Source organism: Gymnoscopelus braueri (assembly GCF_963280865.1).
Source record: "Gymnoscopelus braueri genome assembly, chromosome: 19".
In the NCBI taxonomy this organism is placed as follows: Eukaryota; Metazoa; Chordata; class Actinopteri; order Myctophiformes; family Myctophidae; genus Gymnoscopelus; species Gymnoscopelus braueri.
In genome coordinates this window covers 40,970,761-40,997,662 of record NC_137621.1, presented here as the reverse complement: position 1 = coordinate 40,997,662, position 26,902 = coordinate 40,970,761, and the positions used below count along the sequence as shown (strand labels likewise).

The following is a 26,902-nucleotide window of genomic DNA, read 5'->3' as shown; positions in this document are numbered from 1 at the left end:
AGTGGCCCTCATTTATCAACGCGGTGCAGCCCAAATAATGGGCGTAGAGCGAGATCACCGCACCTTTCGGCATTTATCAATATATCCTGACGTGGGCTTCATCCTACCGTACACTGAGATCTCACGTCTGGTCGAGACCAGTTGTTGACGTTGGCTGCGCCCGTTTATTCCATTCTAGACCTGCGGAGCAGCATTGTCTGACTGTCTGACAGGCATCTGGACACATAATCCACTCCTAAATGTATATCTACACACTAATAATTAATCCCTGTGAAAATATAACATTTTATAAAGTAATTTAAACAAACTGCTTTAACAGTCATTCAGTTGCATTGGCTATTTTAAAATAGCAGATCTGCAAGCTCAAAAACGGGTCGCATCGCGACGCGTTGTGAGCTTGTAGATCTGCTATTTTCAAAATATACGAGCGCTTTTGCGTCGGGACTCGGGAGTCCCGCGGTCGGGACTGCCGACGATCTTTTCATGGACAGTGAGGTGTACAAACTTACAGTAACTTGTCCTATGTTATGGAGTTATGTCATAGAGAGTTACGAAGTCTACAACCTGGCTGGGTTAAGGATATAAACCCGACGCTCCAATCTCTTATTAACGTGGCGGAATCACTGCCGCGGAATGACTGCCGCCCGTCCGAGTCTCACGGGGAATATCCTACATGACTGCTTGTGCACTGCTCGGTATGGGTTAAATAAATTAATATACAAACGTATTCCATTCATGGCGATGTGATTGGTATCATAATATGTCATTCATGTAGGCTACAAGCCTAAGTGACAAAGATTGTACCGCTACGGATTACATGAAAGACACAGTTGGGCGTGTGTGTGTGTGTGTGTGTGTGTGTGTGTGAGTGAGAGAGAGAGAGAGAGAGGTGAGGCGTGTGCGTGTGCGTGTGTGTGTGACTTGACAGGCAGCGAGGCGAGGCGATCGGGGGAAACTCTTTCTTATTGGCTTTTGATGTCTTTGGTCGTATTCTGATTCTTCTTCATGTCGTAAAATCGGGGCGTTTTGAGAATATTTAAGGGCGTGTTATTTAAATGACGCTCGTTTTCAGACGTGAGATTTATCAAAGCTCCGACCTGATGTACGCCAGGATTGGCTGTGTAGGATCCGTTGATAAATGTGACTTTGACGTTGGTGTACGCCGAATATATGGAAAAATATAAGCCGGTTTATACGCTGCGTTGATAAATGAGGGCCACAGTATGTGTGGAGAATGTCTGAAGGGTGCAAACTCACTGTGGAAAGTAGACAAGTAATCAAATGGCAGGTGTGGGGAATTTGCTAAATCAAGCTTATAGGCTGGGTTTGCTCATTTGGGCCACGGCCAGAGCCTTTTCTGGTGGTTCTGGACCACCGCCTAACCCAGTGGTTTTCAACCCTTTTCATATCAAGGTCCATTATTTATTCAGCACAGACCACCATTTGATGAGCCTCTCAGACCCAAAACTATTATATTTTTGTTGCCGTTGGATACGATTTTGTCCACAATTCCATGCTGTTAGATTGAATACTTGCTTAACAGTTTGCAAAGACGAGCACAGGGAAGTATAGTTCTATTCAAGGTCTGTTAAGGATTTTAAACCCAAGAACGCACTATGGCTTGTTTCCAAATATACACTACTATGCAAAAACATATAAACGGCTAGCAGGGGTCATCAACATGTCCGCACACGGACAAACGTGTCCGTGGCAAGACTTGTCCATGTCTGTGTAGTCTCCCACAATTTTCAAATGTTTCCGGTCATACAGTCTGGGACTCGGAAGCTCTGATCATGATTAGAATATAAACCGGATGTGGAGCCTCCTCTCCATTTCCGTTTCGTCTTTACAGTCGCACAAATTTATCCTAATATAAATACAAATGAAATCATCTAAGTATATTTAGCTTGCTGCTTAGCAGAAATGGAAATTAAAAAGTAAAGTGTAAAGATATTTTAAAAGATATTTTCGTGAACGGAAGTGCCAGTTTCCTCTCGGATTTTGGGAGTTGTAGTTCCAGACTATATAGCATTCAGAGATTGTGGAATAGTTGTCTGGCTACGCGAGACTAATGTCCGTGCCACATCTATCCTAAATATTCACAATTGTTTTTTTAAAGAATTTGTTTGAATGATTTTGGTGACTCGTAAAGTGTCGGGATGACATGCTCATTAATATGTCGTGTTGGTAACAAGCCCCCAGAGCCACGGTAGAACAGTGAAGCAGCTGTCGCCTGGTGGTCAAATCTGAGAATGCAATACTTCCGCATTTAAAACACTACTTCTCATGCTTCTACCGTTTGAAACCCAGTAATGTTTTCTAAGCTGCCTTAATTTTTTCATTGTTCCACTGGCATACCTTACATCACACTACCTACACATGGTCTAAGACTTTCTCATCAACATCACATACTTGTTCACCTTAACGGAAACCACAACCCTTGAAACTAACAAATGAGTGGGGCAGTGTGAATTAACACAGTATTGACACTGGCAGCATATGGTACAGGTGTGTTACCTGTTTATTAGCTACTACTATCTTTCAACCACAACTAACGAGACAAGACATCAGTTGAATGAGTTTGGGGACAGACGTCATCATGAGACAAAAGACATAGTAGCCTATACAACAAATTGCAACAACTATGCAGTGATAGTGAAAAAAGGGAACGTGCAAAGACACTTTCTGACAAACCACAAATCATTCAGCCATATATATTTGTGTACCATACATGGAACTGGATAGAGCTCTCTCATCATTATTCTAAGTATTTGTCTCATCAGCAAGAACTGCACAGTGATGGTGAAGGAAGATAACTTGGAAAGACACTTGTGGACAAACCACACGTCATTTGACTAGACAATTTCAGCAGACAGAGAACTGAGAAAAATAAATAAACTAAGGAACTGAAAGTTCAACCATTTTGCCATATAAAAATATCGAGTGAAGTGCAATCATCAGTATGTTAATCATAAGTAAGGTTTTTTATTATTGTTTGATGTGCATCACACTTTTTTCACAATCATACATATTATATTGACTTATTCTCTTTGCATTATTTGAATTAGGGGTCTAAAATAAGATGAAAAGGCAGTGGCTAAATAGATCTCATGCCAATAATGAGACTGTTGGGGCCCAGAGCGGGCCCTTCTGTTCTAACCTTCTTGAATTAGCACTCACGTCACAGATGTGTTTCATTGTGAGCTTGTAGATCGTTTTGCTTTTTTACGAAAATATATATATATTGACTCAGTGTTTGCGGCACTAGTGTTTATGCAGATGTCCATTAGTTTACATATAGGGCTAGTCATTTGGGTTTCTGGTAAAATTATTGACCTGTTATTTTGTATGTCTGTGACAAAAATAAAATATTGGCCACTGGTTGAGAACCATTGGCCTAACGAACTGACTCAACGCCGGGCACTGCACCCCCTCTGGGTCGACTGCGACGTGTGTGTGGCGAATTTGATGTCGGTTGGTCGAACGGTTCTCGAGATACGTGGTTTACATACATACGTACAGAGATTCCCTGCATTTACTGTAAGATAAGATGAGTAAATATGCACTTTTTTTGGGTTTACTGTAAAACGTATATATGTCACAGGGTGAATGGAGAACCAGGTAGATTGAAGACAGAGCGCTTGTTTTTAGGCACGGGGCTTCGGGGCGAGGCGGGGCTTTTCGAGATAGGGTTTATTAGCGAGGCTCGCGAGGAGGAGGAGGAGAAGGAGGACGCGGCGCTGCGAGGCGGGGGTTTATTACGTGAGGCTCGCGAGGAGGAGCTCCTCGCGAAATAAACCGTCCTCCTTCTCCTCGGGGAAGGAGGAAGGTTTATTTCGCGAGGAGGAGCTCCTCCTCGCGAAATAAACCGTCCTCCTTCTCCTCCTCCGAGGAGGAGAAGGAGAACGCGGAGAGGCGGGGCTTTGATGTGCCGACGCGGACCTGTCTTTTGTTGTTCCCCCCCACATAGCAACCAGGAAGCTACGCTAGGGGAACGCTGAACACGCGTGCACACGCACACGCTTGTCCACGACGGAGGCGCGCCGACTTAGTGGAGCTTGAGGCCGAGGAAGCGCGCCCTCGCGCCTCCAGGCGCGAGTGCCCGCGCTGACCGGCCGATGCTCTACTAGTCGACTCAGCGCCGTTTGAGTTGTAAACCGATAGGGACAGAATAGTTCTTTTCATGGATCACTGTGTGTGTGTGTGTGTGTGTGTGTGTGTGTGTGTGTGTGTGTGTGTGTGTGTGTGTGTGTGTGTGTGTGTGTGTGTCAGGGAGAAAGTAAAACAAAAGCCAGAACACAATAAAAGTATCTTAACAGTCCTGCTTTCAATAAACCAAAAAAAGCATGAGCGCGTGCGCTTGTGTGTGTGTGTGTGTGTGTGTGTGTGTGTGTGTGTGTGTGTGTGTGTGAGACTGTGTGTGTATGGTCGCAGCCATATATGTTTGTGCACAAGCCTGGCTTGTGGCTCCCTCTAGTGTTGCTTCTACAGAATTGGTGGGTGGGTGGTAAAAACGAACGCGCCTTCTTCAATCTACCTGGTTCTCCATTCACCCTGTAACATATACATATATGTACTTTACATATTGTTAAAAAATGTTTCAGAAATTTCATTTCAGACATTTATTTCTGAAATTAGAAACAAAAATTAGACATTTTCAAATAAATAAATGTCAAACATTTAATAAACAGTAAAAATAGCAGATCTACAAGCTCACAATGCACTGTGGTGCGACGCATTGTGAGCTTGTAGATCAGCTATTTTCACAGTTTTTTAAATGGGGCACAAGTGATGTATTTTTGAGTTTTTTGTAGGGTTAGGATTCCAGGAGACGGCACATTTCTGTTTCGGGTCTCGACCCGAAACAGAAATGTGGTGTCTCTCGCGTCTCGAGTCGCTAGCTGAAACGTTTGGAAACCCCTGCCCTAGGAATAGGATTTTCCCTGAAGTTTACTTTTCCACTTTGAATCCTGGTTCTTGTTAAATTTCAACTCAGCCGAGTGAGTAGCAGATTCAAGTTGGGTCGGTGTTCCATCCTGTAGCCTTGGAAAGACTGTGCTGTGTTACTGTTTCGGTTTCTTTAGCAATAGACCAGTGATGCTTTGATTGATTGAATACTTTATTAGACAGAAATGTAAACAGCACGAGGTAGAGTCAGACATTTGAGCTAAAAGGATAACAAAAACGTCCTGGGGACTTGTTTCCATTGTTGTCCTATGTATTCAATTCATCAGCATAGCATGAGAAATAACACCAAAATACAATATAACAAATATAAAACATCACACTGTATGTACAGAGTAGAAAAAGGAAAAAAAGTGAATGCCATCACCTTTCTATGGGAGAAGTGAGTTTACCTCCCCCTTTGGCCACATGAAAGATGGATTTTCAGGCCTATTTTTGAAATAAGCCAGAGATCCACATTTTGTAAGGGATGGTGTCAGGGCATTCCACCCTTTGGTGGCAGTGCAGTAGAAAGAGAAATTGACCCATGTTTGTTCTATAAGTGGGTGGTACCAGATCGTTGTCGCTCCCTCTAGTATTGTGGCTGTGGGTATCACTCACTTTGGTGAAGTAGTTCAGTGGTTCTCAAACGTGTTTGTGGAAAGTCCCCCTTTTCCATTGATTCTGAATCCAAGTACCCCCTTGTACGACTACATTTTGCTGAGAAAATATTGACATCAAAAGTCCAGTCAGTATGATCAAAATAAACCAGCATAATGGCAAATACGTATTGCTTTCTATTCATTAACATTTGTGCTAGTCAGTAAAATACTTTTTCTTTTCATGTTCCACCTTCTAGTACCCCCTCTAGTATCTACGCGTACCCCTAGAGGTACATAACCCCATTTGAGAAACACTGAGCTAGAGTAAGTTCAGGCCAAAACCAGTTCTGTCATAATGCAGTTATACAAATCTTTATTTGTTATACCGTTATTATGAAAAGCAGAACAAAAAAAACATTCTTCCACATGGTCATAGTCATTTATTATTGAGCATGGTGCCTAAAGAGGCATTTTCAATTATAAATGGCAGCACTTGAAAAGGCTTGTCGGTACCAGGGGTCCAGGGGCCCAGGGGCCCAGGGGCCTGAAAGTCAGGGGGGCCTTCTAGAGTAATAACTGTCTGAGACCCCCTGTTCCAGAGCCTGAATTTCAGAAGTGGAACCAAAAAGTCCACAAACAGTATAGATCTAGGCTGTTTTACAACTTTATAATATTATATCAACAAATATAGCTGCAAGCAGCGATAATATGGGGCCAGCGATTGCAGAGAGAAGAAAGAAAGAAGCAATGATAAGTAATATGCACAATAAGCCATCGAAACATAGAAGACTGAACTTGAGAGAAAGAAGACCATGCAATTAACAAGCATTTTAAAGCATTTTAAACCCTCACTAACCCTAACCTCAGTAAAACTATGCATACCCCTAACCTCAAGAAACACTACGTGTAAGCCTACGAATGCCAAATCATGATCACCTCAACATATCGTCGGGGATAGGGATCGAACCAGTGACCTCCGGACTCATAGGCTGCCTTTCTTCTCACTAGAGATATGATAGCTAGAGATATGATAGCCCTGGTAGTGTCTGTTGATATATATAAGTCTTTCCGTCCCTGATGGACCAAGCCTCTGTTTTTCTAACTACTCTAGATCACTGGTTTGTATAACTGCATTGAGTGACACTGTAGTATGACAAAGTAGGGCATTCATTTACACAAAAAAAAGTTGAAATATGGAGATGGGAGGTTTCTGCCTGACAGCAACCATAGGACACCTCCCACAGGGTGCTATAAGGGGATGTGAGATCCTCACTGACCACAGTTTGAACAAGACAAGACTACTTTGGCTGACGTCTCTTCAACACTTTGAAACGGGTAGCTTTTCTTTTCTTTTCTCTCTTTATCTATAGACAGTCACAAATTGTTTTTTGCAACGTTGTGGTCTAAATGACCTTCATCAGGTATCATCAGAGGATACCTGATGAGGGTAGTTTAGACCAAAACGTTGTAATAAACTACTGCTGTCAGTGAAGACAGTGTGCAGGATTTTTTTCATGACACGCAAATGTGAAGTGAAAAGTTGTGTCCTACACATTTCAGTCATTTTTCTTTTTTTTTGTATTATATATAAGTGATAAATATTGTATTGTGGTCTTGTTATCATGATATTGTGAGTTTTTGTTAGCGTTACATAACTAGTATTTAAGTCATTATAAATGGTAAGAGTCTTATTTACCTAGAGGATAATAATACAGAAATATAAATTAAGACAGCTAAGAAATGGTGTGATAAAACAAAGAATGTACCTTTTTTTTTTAGGACGATTGAGATTACAACATGGAGCAAAACGGCTCTTTCCTGGACGACTATAACTATGATGATTATTTTGAATATAATATCGAGGATGAACAACTAAAAAAGCAAAACGGCTCTTTCCTGGACGACTATAACTATGACTATGCTTATTTTGATTATAATATCGAGGATGAACAACTAAAGAAATCTGTCAAGATCGTGTGCCTCGTCATTTACAGCCTGGTCTTTGTGCTCGGCGTGTTGGGGAACGGAGTTGTCATCTGGGTGACAGGCTTCAAAATGAAGAAAACCATCAACACCGTTTGGTACCTCAACCTCGCTGTGGCTGACTTCCTCTTCACAGCCCTCCTGCCCCTGAGAATCACAGAAAGAGCTCTGGACGGCGTCTGGCCTTTTGGTAAATTCATCTGCAAACTGAACAGCACCGTTCTCTTCCTGAACATGTATGCCAGCATCTACATTCTGATGGTCATCAGTGTTGACAGATGTGTATGTGTGGTGTGGCCAGTGTGGGCCAAGAACCACCGCAGCGTCAGAAAGGCGTCTTGTGTGAGTCTGGGTGTCTGGGTACTGGCCTTGGCTCTCAGCTCCCCTTACTTCATCTTTAGGGACACATACTCCCTTGATGAATACACCAGTAAGTGCCGCAACAACTTTGCACACACCGATAATGGCGTCTATGTTGGTGAGTTGGTGAAGTTGGTGAAGTTTCGATATGGGGCCATGATCATCACTCGCTTCCTCATGGGATTCGTGGTCCCTTTCACCGTCATCGTCTCCTGCTATTCTGTCATCATCCACCGGATCAGGAGGAATCGCTCGCTGGCCAGCCAATCAGGTCGTCCCTTCAAAATCATAGCCGCTGTCATCACCAAATTTTTCCTGTGCTGGGCCCCCTATCACATCATGCAACAAATTCGGTTAATGAATCTCATGGTGACAGAGGACACACTGGAACATGTGAGCATCATAGCTTTCTGCCTGGCATATATCAACAGCTGCGTGAACCCCCTGTTGTACGTGTTCATGGGTCAGGATTTCAAGAATGAAGTTAGCAGATCTGTCCTAAAAGTGCTGGAGAACGCCTTCACTGAAGAGCTGCCTCAGACCAACACTTCCACAAACCCAGGGACCACCAGTCAAGAGACTGCCTCGTTGGAGGCACAGGTTTAGGGTTATCTTTGAATTGATTTTAATTTGGCTTTTTTTCTCAGTACATTCTCAGAGCTTGAAACGGTTATGAAACATAACATGTTGAAGTTATTAAACCAGTATTGTTCGGAGGTTCTCTTTGACATGGTTCTTTAATGATTGATTTCTTTCCCTCCTTGCCCTCCCTCTCCCTGCCCTCCCTCTCCCTGCCCTCCTTCCTTTTTCTTCTCCCTTTCTGAATAACAGCGAAATGATGGAGCTTAGGCAAAAAACTTCTTTATGTAAAGTGATGTGACAATAAAGCTGATTCTTAATTTTCTTGATTCAGGTGTGAGTTTGTAATTGTACACAGTACAAAACACATTTAATTTTATGTTTGTTTGTTTTGGCCATTGGATTTGTATTTGGCAGGAATATGATGATGATGATGCTGCTGCACACGGCATTTTGCTTTATTTGCAACTACAAAATTGTTTAGCCAAAATTATAAGGCCTACAGTATAATTCTAAATACTACAAATATGCGTTCCTATGAGGGCAGATCTCCACCAGGCCGGGTTGCCTATACCCAGAGCTGTGTCAGCCATGGGGTGCAGGACATGAGGAAGCTGTGTGTGTGTGTGTGGGGGGTGGGGGGGGGGGGGTAGAGTTTGTACGACAGACGGTGCAACTGTTTCACTTTACGCTTTGGACTACAAGTCTTTAACCGTAGACGGGGCCGGATCCTGAGTCCATGGGCCCCTGGGCCTGAAACTGTCTCAGGGCCCCAACACACTACGCATACATTGAATGTACATTGACATGGTTAGGCTTAGATATGGCCTTGTCAATCCCCGGCCTTTTTTGACCCCGGAGATGCTGAGTGGCCTTAGGCGGAGGAACAAGCGCGGTGAACGACAACGCAGGCATTGGAAAGGAAGTCAACAGTCTGCTGCTGCAGCCATCTCTGCTCCCTGATGCTGCTGGCAACCACAACTTCCTCTTGCCCACTGACTTGCAAGCTAGCTGTCTATCATTTTTTGGCACACGACCCGTTGCTAGGGCATCAGCTGAAGTGTTTTAACTATTAGGGAAGCTACACCATATTAGGTTTGTCGGATGTAATCCGGATGTAATCCGTATGTATACAATGTAACATTGTATACATACTGCTGTATAATTCTGTGGGGGGTTCCAGTTGTTACTATGAATAGAACTCAGCATTTTGTGTGTGTTTCCTGAACAGAGAGGTTTATAGTTTCACAGTTGAAAACTTATCTTGTGCGGGGCATGCTTTATCAGGGGTGCAACAGCACACCTACACGTATTGGGTTTAAATGTATTTGGTTTATAAGTCTTTGCTGAAACTATCAAGTGTAGCAGAAATTAATAGTGTTAATTTCTTCTCATTTTGTCAGGCCATTAAAACATACAATCCACACAACTGTCTGTCTATTTGCTTTTATAGGAAACAAAATTCCCAATTGGAATGGGAATAGATGGGGAAAAATATGAATGATAATATGGTGCCTGGACCCGACGTTGAGAAACGGTGCAATAGGTGCAAATGCAATTTAGAGTTGACATCACTGCAATTACATACATTGATATTTTGGCAAGAACAGAGGATAGATATAGAAAGCCAAAGTAATGTCTTTACACCAGGCCTTTGTAATACTAGATTTTTTTGTATGCTACGCAGCATTCAAATACAGTTTAGTTTAAACTATGTTACATCTGTGACGCCCACCTATCGTCCACCCATAAGTCATGAGTATAGATGTCCGTAAGGAATTGGGGTGGCTGTTAAAAAGGCCTTTCACGGCATCTGTATCAGGTTGCTATACTCTAGTTCATTAATCAAAGCTGCTGCTTTGAGGAAGGAGTCAGTTCCTAGTCTACACTGTTCTCTTCACATGCTATGTTAGTGTTCCGTGTAGAAATATTGTTAGTGGGAATGAAAACATAGTCGCACCACCGGAAGTGAAAGGCTGAAGGCAGACCAAAACCCCGGTTTCCTTGCGTACGTGTGCTATGTCGACTTCCTCCCCGAGCCAAGTGAGATAGTAAAAAACAGCAGAGGGCGCTGTTTTTCCTTTTCATTTGGCAATGGGTTCCCAGATTGGAAGGGTGCAAACTCACTGTTGAAAGTAGACAAGTAATCAAATGGCAGGTGTGGGGAATTTGCCAAATCAAGCTTATAGGCTGGGTTTGCCATGGCAATCAATTGGCTCCTTTGGGCCACGGCCAGAGCCTTTTCTGGAGGTTCTGGACCACCGCCTAAGCCAGTGGTTTTCAACCCTTTTCATATCAAGGCCCATTAATTATTCGGCACGGACCACCATTTGATGAGATTTAGCCTCTCTGACCCAAAACTTAGAATATTTTTGTTGACGTTGGATACGATTTTGTCCACAATTCCATGCTGTTTGATTGATTGAATACTTGCTTAACAGTTTGCAAAGACAAGCACAGGGAAGTACAGTTCAATACAAGGTATGTTAAGGATTTTAAACCCAAGAACGCACAATGGCTTTATAATCAATTCATCGAAACATTTAATGACAGACAAATATACACTACTATGCAAAAACATATGGGTAGAAATCGAGAAAAATAAATCTGTACAGTTAACAGTTCGGGGGCGGGCGTAGGCTTTGACATTTTTTACAGGGGCAAGTTCCGAATTGCAGCCGCCTGTAAGTGCTCTTTTAGAGCGGTTTTGAAGGAGAGTAAGGATTCACATGTTTTAATAACTGTTGGTAGGGCATTCCACATTTTTGTGGCATAGCAGTAGAACAAATGTAATCCCTTGTTAGAGCCAAATCTGGTTTGAACGTGATTTGTGGAGCTCCCTCTGATGTTGTGATTGTGGACGTCATTGACGTTTTTTTTAAGTAGTTTGACACTGGTACATGGTTGTCTTTGTGGTGTAGTGTATCTTGTAGACCAGGCCTATTGCAACTTGCTGTACTCTGTCCTGAGCCATCCCACCCTAGCAAAATGAGCAGGGCTTAAATGAGTTGTAGATGTGAGGCCAAGCAGTAGCCTGACTCGTTTATTTTGGGATGTCTGGAGCCTTGTTTTTAAGGCCTTTGTGGTGCTATGGTACCATGAGGTGCATGCGTAGTCGAAGTGACATTGGATGAGTGCCCCTGCTAGAGTCCTCAATGCATTCTTACTGACCAGAGGAGATCACTTTAGATTACTTTAGTTGCCATTTTTTCACTGGAACGATTTGCTGGAATCACTGGAAAGTGACAGCTCACTTGGGGGGGGGGGGGGGTCTGTTCACCTCCACCACCTGTTCTCTCCCCTCTCTGTATTGATGTTGGTACCAATAGGAGAGATTACAGGCAAACGTTGATCAAAATAACAATTATTCTACATTCTCTAATTGTGTAGACTTCTTGTGAATTAAGTAATGATTATGTTTAACAATAATTTAACTTAGAAATAAAAAGATACATTTTTCAAATAAATAAATGTCAAAAATGTAATAAACAGTGAAAATAGCAAAGAGCTTGTAGATCAGCAATTTTCACAGTTTTTGAAATGGGGCATAAGTGATGTATTTTAATGTATTTTTGTGTTTTTTGTAGGGTTAGGATTCCAGGAGACAGCACATTTCTGTTTGGGTCTCGACCCAAAACAGAAATGTGGTGTCTCTCGGGTCTCGAGTCGCTAGCTGAAACGTTAGGAAACCCCTGCCCTAGGATGTTCCCTGAAGTTTACTTTTCCACTTTGAATCCTGGTTCTTGTTAAATTTCAACTCAGCCGAGTGAGTAGCAGATTCAAGTTGGCTCGGTGTCGGTAATAGACCAGTGATGCTTTGATTGATTGAATACTTTATTCAATCAATATATATATTTATTACAGAAATGTAAACAGCCCGAGGTACTGTAAGACATTTGAGCTAACCGGATAACACAAAAACATCCTGGGGACTTGTTTCCATTGTGGTCCTATGTATTCAATTCATCAGCATAGCCATAGCATGAGAAATAACACCAAAATACAATATCAACAAATATAAAACATCATACTGTATGTACAGAGTAGAAAAAGGAAAAAGGTGAATGCCATCACCTTTCTATGGGAGAAGTGAGTTTACCTCCCCCTTTGGCCACCTGAAAGATGGATTTTTTTTTGCCACACTTTGGTGGCAGTGCAGTAGAAAGAGAAATTGACCCATGTTTGTTCTATAAGTGGGTGGTACCAGATCGTTGTCGCTCCCTCTAGTATTGTGGATGTGGGTATCACTCACTTTGGTGAAGTAGTTCAGTGGTTCTCAAACTTGTTTGTGGAAAGTCCCCCTTTTCCATTGATTCTGAATCCAAGTACGACTACATTTTGCTGAGAAAATATTGACATCAAAAGTCCAGTCAGTATGATCAAAATAAACCAGCATAATGGCAAATACGTATTGCTTTCTATTCATTAACATTTGTGCTAGTCAGTAAGGGACCAGTCGAAATTTACATAAGGGGGGGCATGGAGGAAAATAGGGGAGGGTCATGCCTTTCTAATTTTGGTCCAAGGGAGGGTCAGCTAATTTTACTTTGAATCCAAGGGAGGGTCATGCAATTTTGAATTGATAAAATAGTCCGTTTTTTATATACCTTTTTAGTACAGCAGAACAGTGGTCAATGACCCCTCTCCATTTCAAAGGATACAAAGAATTCAAATCAAGTAACACCTTGCCTATTTAGAATCAATGACGGTCGTTAACAAGCCATCAACGCACAGCGAGTGTGAACGACCCAGTCAAATCTATTCAGCGTCTTAACGATGGTGGTTGAACAATTAAGCAAAACTTCAACAGGCGTTATTGGAGAGATGCATTATAAATAGGCCTACTATAACTGGATATTCATAATCATTTGAAGTAATTCTGTGCATGTGATTAATGTGGATCTATATGGACAGTTGTGTATAGATGCCTATAGCTCCACAAGTAAAACCAGAAGCATCAGGCCATAATTGATAGCCTAATTTGTTTTATGTAGGCAACAGTGTAGTTGTAGTCACTGTAGTTGATAATTAAAAGGGCAGAGTGACAAAAGTTTTAAACTACTGGTTACCAAATATTCAACTTTCTTCAATCTGACCAGGATTCAATGGGTTTCCCACATGTAAGATGAGAACACTATCCATTCTGCTACCACTACTACAGATACACTGTGCATTTAGCAAGACTGACTACACTACAGCAATGTTCTAATCAATGTGGAAAGCAAAACATTGGACATATCAGTTTTAAATGTCATGTTGTATTTGATGGGGAGGGTTAGGGGTGTCAAGAATTTCACAATACGATACATGATGTTGGGCATGATATCGATATGATATATTATTAATGTTCTTTTCTCATGTATCATCAACATTGGCCATCATCTTATAAATAACGTTATAAAGCAAGTTAGAAACAATTACAAAGTGCTTTGTACACAAATAAATACATTTGTGCAAGCTTAATGGAGAAGTGAAGTTCTCACTAACTATAAACCCATTGTTTCAGAGGACATAGATAGACACTAATATAACAAATATAATATAATATAAGACTGCATAACTATAAATTCCACAAACCTCATATTTTTGTCATCTGGACTTTACCAACCAAGTGCAGCCTAGTTATTTCCAACAGCTAAAAAACATCTATAATACCAGATACAGTATAATACAATCTTAGATTAGATGTAGGCCTATTTGAGAGTGCAGATGCATGTCACATTAACGAGCGTCAACGAGCATCAGCTGACACACAACACCTCCCCTCTGCAGTGCTTTAAACTGAAAGTGACTGACTGGAGTCTGTTTCATTTCTCTCCAAAATACCTTGAATATGATGGAGGACATGATTAATAATTACTATGATTATGATAAGCTTTACATTTCATATCATACAGTAAAAACTCCTAACTTTCACCGGCAAAAAAAGAAAGTGTTTTTTTTGTATTAAAAAAACAATTAAAAAAATATTACGATACAGTATGACATGACAATACCTATCATCACATTTTAATACCACGATAGGCTATATCGTGACACAATAATATCGTGACACAATATATCGTGACACTTCTAGGCGGGGAGGGTTACTCTTTTATTTGTAATCACTTGGGGAGGGTCATTGATTTTTTTTTTGTCAAAGGGAGGGTCATGGCATTTTAGATCAGGGCACATACATTTCCTCCATGCCCCCCCTTATGTAAATTTCGACTGGTCCCTAAAATACTTTTTCTTTTCATGTTCCACCTTCAAGTATCCCCCCTATGGTACATAACCCCATTTGAGAAACACTGTGCTAGAGTAAGAAATCAGGCCACAACCAGTTCTGTCATAATGCAGTTATACAAATCTTTATTTGTTATACCGTTATTATGAAAAGCAGAAGAAAAAAAAACATTCCACCTGGTCATAGTCATTTATTATTGAGCATGGTGCCTAAAGAGGCTTTTTCAATTATAAATGGCAGCACTTGAACAGGCTTGTCGGGTCCAGGGGCCTGAAAGTCAAGGGGGCCTTCTAGAGTAATGAGACCCCCTGTTCCAGAGCCTGAATTTCAGAAGTGGAACCAAAAAGTCCACAAACAGAAGATCTAGATCTAGGCTGTTTTACAACTTTTGTGTGACACTGTAGTATGACAAAGTAGGGCATTCATTTACACAAAAAATTTAATGAAAATATGAAAAATATGGAGATACTGTAAGAGGTTTCTGCCTGACGGCAACGATAGGACACCTCCCACAGGATGCTAGAGGGTGATGTGAGATCCTCACTGACCACAGTTTGAACAAGACACTTCTTTGGCTGACATCTCTTCAACACTTTGAAACAGGTAGCTTTTCTTTTCTCTCTTTATACAGTCACAAAAAAATCCTGCACACTATCTTCACTTACAGCAGTAGGCCTGTCCCCGACTAAGGATTTCTATAGTAGACTCTGATTTATTTTTTATTTTTGTTGCATAATTCGAGTGAGATTGGCATCAGTTTGGCATCAGTCATCAGTCTGATTCGACTGCCAATCTCTCAGTCGAATCATGCAAAAAACATGTTATGCAATAGAGGAACATTCCATTTGGGCTGTAGGGGTGCTTAATGTCTGATTTAACATATACTTGCTTGGTTTCTCCCAATAAATCATGATGTATATCCTATTTTTTCGAACTATTCGTTAATTAATATAACAAATTACGCCAATCTCTCAGAATAATGCAAAAAATATTTTTGAAAAACGTTTTCTTGCATTCGACTCAGACTCCCTCGATCGATTATTCGACTATTCGACTAATCGAGGTCAGGCCTATACAGCAGTAGTTTATTACAACGTTTCGGTCTAAATGACCATCATCAGGTATCATCAGGGGATACCTGATGAAGGTAGTTTAGACCAAAACGTTGTAATAAACTACTGCTGTAAGTGAAGACAGTGTGCAGGATTTCTTTCATGACACGCAAATGTGAAGCGAAAAGTTGTGTCCTACACATTTCAGTCATTTAAAAAATAATAATATATATATATATATATATATATAAGTGATAAATATTGTATTGTGGACTAGTATTTAAGTAATCATAAATGGTAATAGTCTTATTTACCTAGAGGATAATAATACATGTAGGTAGAAATTAAGACAGCTAAGAAATGGTGTAATGAAACAAAGCATGTACCTTTTTTTTATTTTTAGGACGATTGAGATTATAGCATGGATTTGTCTGTTCGTAATGGCTCGCAGGACGTCAAGGTGGAGGACTATTTTTCTGAAGATTATTCTGAATATAATATCAAGGATGAACAACTAAAAAAATCTGTCAAGATCGTGTGCCTCGTCATTTACAGCCTGGTCTTTGTGCTTGGCGTGTTGGGGAATGGAGTTGTCATCTGGGTGACGGGCTTCAAAATGAAGAAAACCATCAACACCGTTTGGTACCTCAACCTCGCTGAGGCCGACTTCCTCTTCACAGCCCTCCTGCCCCTGAGAATCACAGAAAGAGCTCTGGACGGCTTCTGGCCTTTTGGTAAATTCATGTGCAAACTGAACAGCACCGTTCTCTTCCTGAACATGTATGCCAGCATCTACATTCTGATGGTCATCAGTGTTGACAGATGTGTATGTGTGGTGTTGCCAGTGTGGGCCAAGAACCACCGCAGCGTCAGAAAGGCGTCTTGTGTGAGTCTGGGTGTCTGGGTACTGGCCTTGGCTCTCAGCTCCCCTTACTTCATCTTTAGGGACACATACTCCCTTGATGACGACACCATTAAGTGCCGCAACAACTTTGCACTCACCGATAATGGCGTCTATGCATCCGCAGAGTTGGTGAAGTTGGTGAAGTTTCGATATGGGGCCATGATCATCACTCGCTTCCTCATGGGATTCGTGGTCCCTTTCACCGTCATCGTCTCCTGCTATTCTGTCATCATCCACCGGATCAGGAGGAATCGCTCGCTGGCCAGCCAATCAGGTCGTCCCTTCAAAATCATAGCAGCTGTTATCACAGCATTTTTCCTTTGCTGGGCCCCCTATCACATCATGCAACAAATTCGGTTGATGGATTTCATGGCGGCAGGGTACACTCAGTACAGTGAAACACTGAAACATGTGAGCATCATAACTTTCTGCCTGGCATATATCAACAGTTGCGTGAACCCGCTGTTGTACGTGTTCATGGGTCAGGATTTCAAGAATGAAGTTTGCAGATCTGTCCTAAAAGTGCTGGAGAACGCCTTCACTGAAGAGCTGCCTCAGACCAACACTTCCACCAACACAGGGGCCACCAGTCCAGAGACTGCCTTGTCTGAGGCACAGGTTTAGGGTTATCTTTGAATTGATTTTAATTTGGCTTTTTTTCTCAGTACATTCTCAGAGATTGAAACAGTTAATGTTGAAATGTTGAAGTTAGAGTTTTAAAACCAGTATTGTTTGGAGGTTCTCTATGACGTGCTTCTTTAATGGTAGATTTTTTTCCCTCCCTGCCCTCCCTCTCCCTGTCCTCCTTCCTTTTTCTTCTTCTCCATTTCTGAATCAACAGCAAAATTATGGAGCTAACGCAAAACTACATCACCCACTTCTTTACACCTGTAAACCTGTGACAATAAAGCTGATTCTTCATTTTCTTGATTCAGGTGTGAGTTGTAATTGTATACAGTACAAAACACATTTAATTGTCTCCGCCGTAGGTGGAGAGTATGTTTTCGCTTCGTCCCGCCGTGTGTGAGCAAACATTGTTAGCCAAGCTAACATTGGTCAAGCTCCACGTGACACGTGTCAATATGTTGACACCAATGCCTTTGATTGGCTAGAGGGACGCATGACGAAATAAAATCCTATAAATAGGTGTGTCACTTCAAAAAGCCGTTTACGTGTTTTGAAGTGAGGTAAGACAGGATCAATCAGTCTTGATTGGAACAGTACCTTCCAGTCCAAATCACCCGTCCGTGCGTGTGTGTGTCCCTCTGAGAACACCTAACATTGGTCAAGCAAAGGCGCAGAAGGCCAAAGCTAAGAAAGCATACTCATCTACAACAGTAACACAGAAGAGGACTATAGAGTTGAATTGATCCCACAACAAGGCCGAAGTCTTAATACTGTAACAATTGGCCGCCTTGATCAAATACATTATGTAGCACTAGAGAAAACTGACATAGATCAAACACACCAATCAACTGCTGAAACTGTTCAAGACAATGAAGATGAAGAAGACAGACAAGCATTTGAACAAACCAGTCAATTACGACGACTCCCATATGACACATTGCTTCAAGAAGAACATCTTTTAGATGCAGACACTACATATTCAGTCGCCCCTGCAGAACACCAAAAACCACGCGCATTCTACCAAGACGACCCGTTCTACCAAGACGACCCGTGCTATTAAAATAGCACGGGTCTGCTGGCGGAGACTTGTGCTCCGAGGAGCACATTTTCTAGTTTTATGTTTGTTTGTTTGTTTTGGCCATTGGATTTGTATTTGGCAGGAATATGATGATGATGATGCTGCTGCACATTGCATTTTGCTTTATTTGCAACTAGAAAATTGTTTAGCCATATTTATAAGGCCTACAGTATATTCAGGGCAGATCTCCACCAGGCCGGGTTGCCTATACCCAGAGCTGTGTCAGCCATTGGGTGCAGCTGTCAGGACATGAGGAAGCTGTGGGGGGAGGGGGGGTAGAGTTTGTACGACAGATGGTGCAACTGTTTCACTTTACGCTTTGGACTAAGTCTTGAACCGTAGACGGGGCCGGATCCTGAGTCCATGGGCCCCTGGGCCTGAAACTGTCTCAGGGCCCCAACACACTATGCATACATTGAATGCACATTGACATGGTTAGGCTTAGATACATGGATAGGCTTAGACGTCAATCCCTGGCCTTTATTGACCCCGGAGGTGCTGAGTGCCCTTAAGCGGAGGAACAAGCGCGGTGGACGACAACGCAGGTGTGGGAAAGGAAGTCAACAACCTGCCAGCAGCATCATCAACCTGATGCTGCTGGCAACCACAACTTCCTCTTGCTCACTGGCTTGCAAGCTAGCTGTCGATCATTTTTTGTCACATGACCCGTTGCTAGGGCATTAGCTGAAGTGTTTTAACCATTAGGGAAGCTACACCATATTAGGTTTGTCGGATATAATCAACATTGTATAAATACTGCTGTATAATTCTGTGGGGGGTTCCAGTTGTTACTATAAATAGAACTCTGCATTTTGTGTGTTTCCTGAACAGAGAGGTTGATAGTGTCACAGTTGAAAACTTCTCTGTGCGGGGCATGCTTTATAAGGGGTGAAACAGCACACCTACACGTATTGGGTTTAAATTTATAGGGTTTATAAGTCTTTGCTGAAACTATCGAGTGTAGCAGAAATGAGTAGTGTTTTAATTTCTTCTCATTTTGTCAGGCCATTAGAACATAGAATCCACACAACTGCCTGTCTTATTAATAATAATACTTTAAACATTTTTTTGTGATTTGACAAGAACTGTGTACCGTTCATGAAACTGAATGGCATTTTGTGGCTTTAAAGGGACTACACCAGTTTGAACACTCAGGCTTTCACAGCATATCTGGGGTTTTCTGTAAATTGGTCTCAAAACAGACCAAACTGATTTTCACCCAGACGTGACGTCACGTCTGGTAAAATCCCTCCCGTTTTTTCAGTTCCAACTAAAAACAAAATATATATATATTTTTTTTTACTTTTTCCACACAGAACCAGGAGATACTGGCTCTATACAAACTGGCTCAATAGCGCCCCGTGCCAAACAGGACAATGTGGTATTGCAGGTGAAAGTGCTTTATAAGCCAGAGAGAAGTTAGTTGGAATGAGTATATCTGAGGCTTGATTTAGGCTCAGACCTTTTGAAAAACGTTTGAGGGACATAAACAATATGATATTAAATATTAAATATATTTTTTTAATTCATGGTGTAGATCCTTTAAGTATGTATTTGTCTCATCAACAACTGCAGTGATGGGGAGGGAACTTGGCAGACTGTATATATATATATATATATATATATATATATATATATATATATATATATATATATTGTTTGATGTGCCACCATTTGGTGCATGTAATATCTCTTGGACCCCAATATACACTGTAAAATCCTCAGTGCTTATTTAACTCTGAGAGTGCACAATGTACAAATGGAACTAAATGGACCTCTGGCTTCAATTTGTACACTCTGAGTTACAGTCCCTTAAGATTCCATTTGGACCCCTGGTGGTGCCTGGACCCGACGTTGAGAAACCCATTAAGAGTTGACATCACTGCAATTGCAGGCACATCATGGTACGCTCTCATATTGATGATATTTGGGCAAGAACAGAGGATAGATAGAAGGCTTTGTATGCTACGCAGCCTTCAAATACAGTATAGTTTAAAGTACGTGTTACGTCTGTGACACCCACCTATCGTCCACCCATAAGTCATGAGTGCGGATATCCCTAAGGAATTGGGGTGGCTGTTAAAAAGGCCTTTCACGGCATCTGTATCAGGTTGCTATACTGTAGTTCATTAATCAAAGAACTTAGACTCCAGTCTGAGAACAGTGGCCTTGGGCAAGATTGATCCGGAACTCCATATTTGGGCATGGCTGACATATCTGACATCGCTGAGTGTCAAGGGAGCTTAAAACTGGAATGCACAGCAGTATCGACCACAGACCTCTTTTCCTAAAACGTCACGCGAAGCTTGGCCAATCAAAAGCTTCAGATTTCAACCACTAGGGGTCTGGCAGCACTTTTTCTAGTTTAGTTTACCAGAGCCTTTACGAACCTTCACTGCCGTTCCTTGCCCTCTTCAACGGGGTCAGCTCCTAGTCAACCTGTTTTAATAGGGAAAGTCTTCTAGCCTAGACAGAACTCTACACTGACCTTAACAGTGTAGCCATGTATAGGAGTATGTCGTCACAGGAGGCCAGTGTTGACAACGAACAGCCGACGCTACTGGAATAAGGAGAGGTCCCAGTCTACCCTGGCCTCACCACAAGCCATGGTAAGCTTTGAAAATGACCCGTTGTCACTCCTAGAAGGAGTGAGGCCCCCTCTGTGTGTGTGTGTAATATATATATATATATATTTATATATATACTGTATATATATATATATGCCAGACATTTCTTATACTATAAAAGAAAATCTGTAATATATTATCAAACATATAACAACAATATGAACTATAGTGTTAACAGAGTGACAATGACATATCACATGAGTCATTGTGAAACAGTTATGATTCATGGTCACACACTATTTCAGTAATATAATTAAATTGATTATATCTTATTGTATTTATTTCATTTTATTTTAATGCAGGGTCATTAAAATGAGTCCATATACAAACATGTGTTGAATTAACTGTGGAAAAAGTCATTGGTTTACGATTGGAGTCATTGGACTAGCAGCTATTTCCCAAAACTTGAAGAACAAGGCACTGGATTAATTAAGCTTGGCTGTTAGCCTGGTCCTGACCAGGCTAACTTCACAGCTAAATTGCCATGGTAACTAAGGTAGGATTGCGTCAATTTTCTTTCGTGAAATCTAGGCATGGATAAACTTATCCAGGGTGAACTGGCTAAGCTAATCTGGCAAGATAATTTAGCTTTCATGAAACTGATTCATCGCAAATCCTGGCTGAATTAAGCCAGGATAGGTGTTAAATCCAGGCTTAACCCCTAATTCTGCTTTCGTGAAATAGGGCCCTGGTCTCCAAAAACATCCACAAGCAGTTGTGAGAAAAAAAGGTTGTTGGTCGCGGTCCTTCAAGCGACTCTGGCAAGCCCACGGTGCGAATGTTTTGTCTCCTACTACGTCAAAGTTTAGCTTTCATCCATGTGTTGTCCTGCTGTAGCACAGTATTAGTTGCTTCCAGCTGTTCAAGACGTTGGGCAATTGCCTCAGCGTTAGATTCATGATCTGATATACACTGACCCTGGTTGTCGGCTGTGGCTTTTATGCCATCTAATTTCTTCTCCAGAGTATCAAACGCTGATTTAATATCCAAAGCAAGCGCCGCTCTGTGTTGGTCAAGTAATGCAGATATATCCGCCATTGTTACAGGGGCCGCCTCACTGTTGTCGTCCTCCGACTTTTTGCAAGCGCAGGGTTGTTGTTTGCTACTCATTGATCTTCCCCCAGTCATCGTGCAGGTTGATTAATGGTTTCAACAACGATTTAGTCACAAAAAAGTAACTTTGTAGATAAATAAACAGGGCAAAAGTTGGAATTTGAACGTTGTTAGTGTGAGCCGGTGAAATGTGCGTCTACACCATCTTCCTGCTCATGCGCACTCGCTAAACAATTTTTTGACAATACTCCAGCAGGTTGTGTCCAAACATCAAGCAAATCGGTAGACAGTATCTCTTAATACTCATTTAACAAAACTTTTGAAGATTTTTTATATTCCATCCTGATTGGCTAAGATTGGCTCCCAAAGTTTGCAGGAGTTCTCTGTTTACGAACATAATGCCTCAAATCATGAACACAGCGATTTCCGTGAAATTTTGCAAACATTCCCAAAGTAGGCCGAGGAAGAAATGCCAGTTGACATTTTTCAAATCACCACCATCGCCGATTTTTGTTATTACCTATAACTGCACGATCTGTGTAAAATGTTGTATGCGCACTCACCAAAGAAAAACGTTTGCAAAAAACGTTTGCAAATCTGTACACATTATCTCTATAGTCAAGTAATCAAGACTGATCTGTCGAATTTTTTATATTCCATCTTAATTGGCGAATTCCAAACATTGCTGGCCCACAATAACGTACCTGATCTGGCGGAGACCTGTGCTCCGAGAAGCACTTTTTCTAGTTTCATATATTTTCCATTATACCGTCCTGCCTACTCTGTGCAGTGCTGGAACCGGGCAGAGCCGAGGAACACTTGCTCCAGCGATATCTGGCTCACACAGTAGTCTTCAACACAGTACTTCTCTTTGGCCACCTCCATTGTCCCGAACACCTGTGCCCAGGTGACGGCCTTGTCAGTCAGGTGGTAGTGCACCGTGCCCTGGTGCTCATCCTTCAGTAGACAGCCTGGGAAGGTGCTTTCAATGACATGTTTGAAGCGCTGCAGGTTGCTCTCCTTCTCCTCCTCCAGGTCCACCTCTACGTAGTGCACCACCTTTGCCAACCACCTTTTCCAGCAGGGTGTAGCCGCCACCAAACTTGCTCTTCAGATGCTGGTGACTGCCCAGACACTTCAGTTGACCGTAGACCATAACAGCCAGCCTGTGCACAGGGCTTCACACTCCTCCATGTTGGCCTTGCCGGACTCACTGGCACGCGTGACGGCTTCCCACAGCAGTCGTCTAGCCACGGGGTCCATACCGGTGGATGGCTCGTTCAGGAAGATGACCGGAGGCCTGCCAATCAGAGCCACTCCTGCACTCAGCTTCCTCTTGTTGCCGCCGCTGTAAGCGCCGACCAGTTTGTCAGCATGGGGCTCGAGCGACCTGAGGACGTTCTGCACACAACCAGGCGCACATTTCTCTGGGGTTCCCCTGAGCCTGGCGTACATACGCAGCTTCTCTCTTCCCGCCATGTGGTCCAGAAGAGCGTTAAACTGGGGACAGTAGCCGATGCCCTGCTGCACTTTTTTGATGCTGCTCAGGATGCCGTGTCCATCAATGTAGGCACTCCCGGAAGTGATGCTCTCGTCCCCAGCATCTTAAAGGTGGCGGTTTTTGAAGCCCAGCAGACCAAAGAACTCTCCTTTCCCCATGGATAGAGACAGCCGGTCCACGGCCAGCAGAGTCCCCAAACTGCCGGAAGCATCGGGCCCTGCCACAAGTTTGAACAGTGCGTTGTCCACCATCACAAGGCCCGTAGCCAGGGTGTGGTAGCCCGCAATGTTGAAGTACGCCATGAAGACGAGGAGTACCATCAGGACGACAAGGCGGATCAGGAACTGGGCCACCACCGCCTTTCAGTTCCTCAAGCTGTATAGTGCTCTTTTTAGGAACATGGCGTAGAACTGCTGCATGAATAATCTGAGCCCTGTGTTGAGCTTCATGTTGGAGAAATCCTCTGAGCTGAGCATCCGGCTGTCTGTGAGGTCTGTGTTGTCCGTCATTCCACTGGTGCTGCCGGCGTCATCTGTGGTCTTCTGCTGAGAGCGCCTTCCGTGTTGGTACTGCAGCTCGGGCATCTGAATGGCCTGGATGTCCAAACTGGAATCCACCAGTTTCCCTACTCTGAGGAATACTTCCTCCATGGTGGTTACAGAAGCTCCATAGCTGGCGATGCCCAACTTCTCCCTTTTCACCTCCAGCTCAGCAAATAGCAACTCAAACCTGTCGGTGCTCTCCTTAGGCAATATGTAGTAGAGTTCCGCTCCCACGTTGCTGTCCAGCGTGGCGTTAGGGACGTGCATGTGGAACAGATGGGTGATATCAGACAGATTACAGAGAGCGTCTTTCACAATAACCATGTGGTAACCGGTCCGTATTTGTTCTTGAGGAAGAGAGGCGAGCCGCAGCACTTCAGCTCTCCTCTGGCCATGATGGCCACGCGGTCGCCCTGTTGCGCTGCCTCGTCCATTAAGTGCGTGATGATCACAATGGTGCGCCCGTGCTTCTCCCCCTGCAGCAGGTCCCAGGTGGCGCGTCGCGCCGAGGAGTCCATGCCTGATGTGGGCTCGTCCAGCATCACCACTTTGGAGCTTCCGGTCAGGGCAATGCCAACCGACAGCTTTCTCTTCATGCCACCGGAGAGGGTCTTTGTGCGGGCATGGCACTTGTCCTCCAGGTTTAGGATTCCGATGATGTGATCCACTTCGGCCGGGATCCGGTCTCTGGGGAAGCCTTTCAGTTGTGCGTAGAAGAGCAGGTGCTCGCTGACAGTCAGGTCATCAAACAGGATGTTGTGTTGAGGACAGAAACCCAGGCTGCGGCGGATCAGAGCCATATCGTGACAGATGTCATAACTGTTGATGTAAGCCTGTCCACTGGTGGGCGGGAACAGACCGGTCAGCATGGACAGCAGGGTTGTCTTTCCGGCCCCGTTTTGACCCAGCAGTACAGTGATCTGTCCCTCAAACATGTTTACCGTGAGGTCCCGTACAGCCTGCAGCGTCTCGTTGCCCACTTTGAATTCCTTGGTTAGATGTTTGAGCTTGACCCCGGAGACCAGTCCGGTCGGTTCCTCCTCCATGAACTCACCCTTCACAGCGCTCCCAGCGACCTCCTCTTCCTCGTTCCCACTGACGGGAGCCGCGCGGGGGCTGCTGCGCCAGTAGGAGGGCAGGATGAAGAAGTAGTACGGCAGCGGTACTCCGTACTCACCAGGGAAAACGGCCTCCACGTACCACGCCACCAGGCCGTACAGCAAGGCGTCCAGCAGCAGCATCCCCAGGACCTGGGCCAGGGACAATGATTTGTCCATGACATAATTTTCACGGAAAAAGTTCACAGATTCAAACAGGTTGGACCACTGGATTCCTGTGTGATTTCGTTCAGACTCTTTAAAGAGCTCAGCTCCCATAGTCATGGCCACGTTGGAAATAAGGCAGCCAGATATATTCTCGGCATGGCACAGCCGCCCAATGCTAGTCAAGATGGTCGAGATGTAGATAAAGGGGCTTGCTATTGCCGCTACATAAGCCCGTGAGAAGAAGGTACTGATCATGAAGCTGAAGTTGATGGTGGCTACAGCAAAGGCCAGCAGGAAGACAAACACCAGAGTGGGGTCACTGTAGCTCACCACAGCCGAGGGGCCCTTAACATGAATGCACAAGAGCAGAGTGACGAAGAAGACGGAGATGGAGAGGCCAAGGAGGAACGTGAGGAACCAGGCGCTCCAGTGGAGCCAGTTGCTGAGACCCATCATGCGCATGTACTCCTTGAGCCTATTCTCCTTCTCCTGCACCACGGCCCCCACCATGTTGCCCGAAGTGTAGCTGAAGCTGAGCACCAGCATTAGTGGCAGAAAAGCTAGTACATTAGTATTAGTTATAGAAATGAGGATGCCTACAAACAGCAAAGGCAAGGCAATTTCCAACACAGTCACCAGGATCCGACGTTTCCGCAGCACATAGTTCTTCCACAGCAGCAAACCAAGCTGCTGCGTGAGACTCATCGGTCTGCCGTCCTTTATGTAATTGTCGCTTTCTTGTTAATGGTGTAAGGAAATATGTTTCACTTGTCACTTGATCGATAATAAGCATTATTAGCCGACTGACATCACAGATGATGCCAGTATTCTTGTGACGTCAGGCATGTCCATACAGTACTTGAGCACAACTGACACACCCACAACTTCTATGTTTGAACAGAAGCCTTGTTAAGCTCTCTCTCTCTCTCTCTCTCTCTCTCTCTCTCTCTCTCTCTCTCTCTCTCTCTCTCTCTCTCTCTCTCTCTCTCTCTCTCCAGCCAGCCAGCCAGCCAGCCAGCCATGAAGAGGAATCACCAGTTCTCCAGTCCTCTTGAGGATAACTCTTATCTATAACTTCTCTCCTGTCTTCAGAGGACATCAAAACGTTTTCATGCAGAAATACTACTTTGACTGAACACACAGCCACAACGTATTTTATTTATAATTTTTTGTGTAACCTGTTTTTAGGCCAACAAGTCATTGAGAGCAATGTTATTATTCACTATGGCAGGATTGGCAAAAGGTAAAGTCTCTTGAGCTAAAGAGGTATAGGGCTAAAACAGAAAAAGAAAAAGTTAAAAATTCAAAAGACCAGCACACATCTAAAACATTTACAACATTTTTTGTTGTTGTTTTTTTCGCACCGGTTGCGACAGATGCCATTAGTGATTCATTTTCAGTGAGTGATTCATTTTCAAAAACATGTTTATTCACACCAGGAGTGCAATGCGACCTCACACATCCAAGAAAGAAAACAGGCGTTTTGTCGCTCCATGTGTGAAAAGCACCTAAAACCAGCTCTATTTGGTGTTATATGTTAAACTAGAAAAAGTGCTCCT

The 26,902-nt window shown here is 43.1% G+C and overlaps 2 protein-coding genes and 1 pseudogene across 3 annotated transcripts; 2 read left to right on the top strand and 1 right to left on the bottom strand.

Annotated features, from left to right (window-relative positions):
* Nucleotides 1–7,343: 7,343 nt before the first annotated feature.
* LOC308074803 (C3a anaphylatoxin chemotactic receptor-like) lies at nucleotides 7,344–8,495 on the top strand (the record flags this gene model as incomplete). The annotated part of the gene is made up of 1 exon (XM_080414302.1): nucleotides 7,344–8,495. The coding sequence occupies one exon, from the start codon at nucleotides 7,344–7,346 to the stop codon at nucleotides 8,493–8,495; it is 1,152 nt and encodes a 383-aa protein (XP_080270428.1).
* Nucleotides 8,496–16,167: 7,672 nt separating this feature from the next.
* LOC308074802 (fMet-Leu-Phe receptor-like) lies at nucleotides 16,168–17,274 on the top strand (the record flags this gene model as incomplete). Its single annotated transcript, XM_080414301.1, has 1 exon — nucleotides 16,168–17,274. The coding sequence occupies one exon, from the start codon at nucleotides 16,168–16,170 to the stop codon at nucleotides 17,272–17,274; it is 1,107 nt and encodes a 368-aa protein (XP_080270427.1).
* Nucleotides 17,275–22,812: 5,538 nt separating this feature from the next.
* Nucleotides 22,813–26,048, bottom strand: LOC308074801 (phospholipid-transporting ATPase ABCA3-like; annotated as a pseudogene). The gene has a single exon. The product of its transcript is annotated as a phospholipid-transporting ATPase ABCA3-like (transcript).
* Nucleotides 26,049–26,902: the final 854 nt, after the last annotated feature.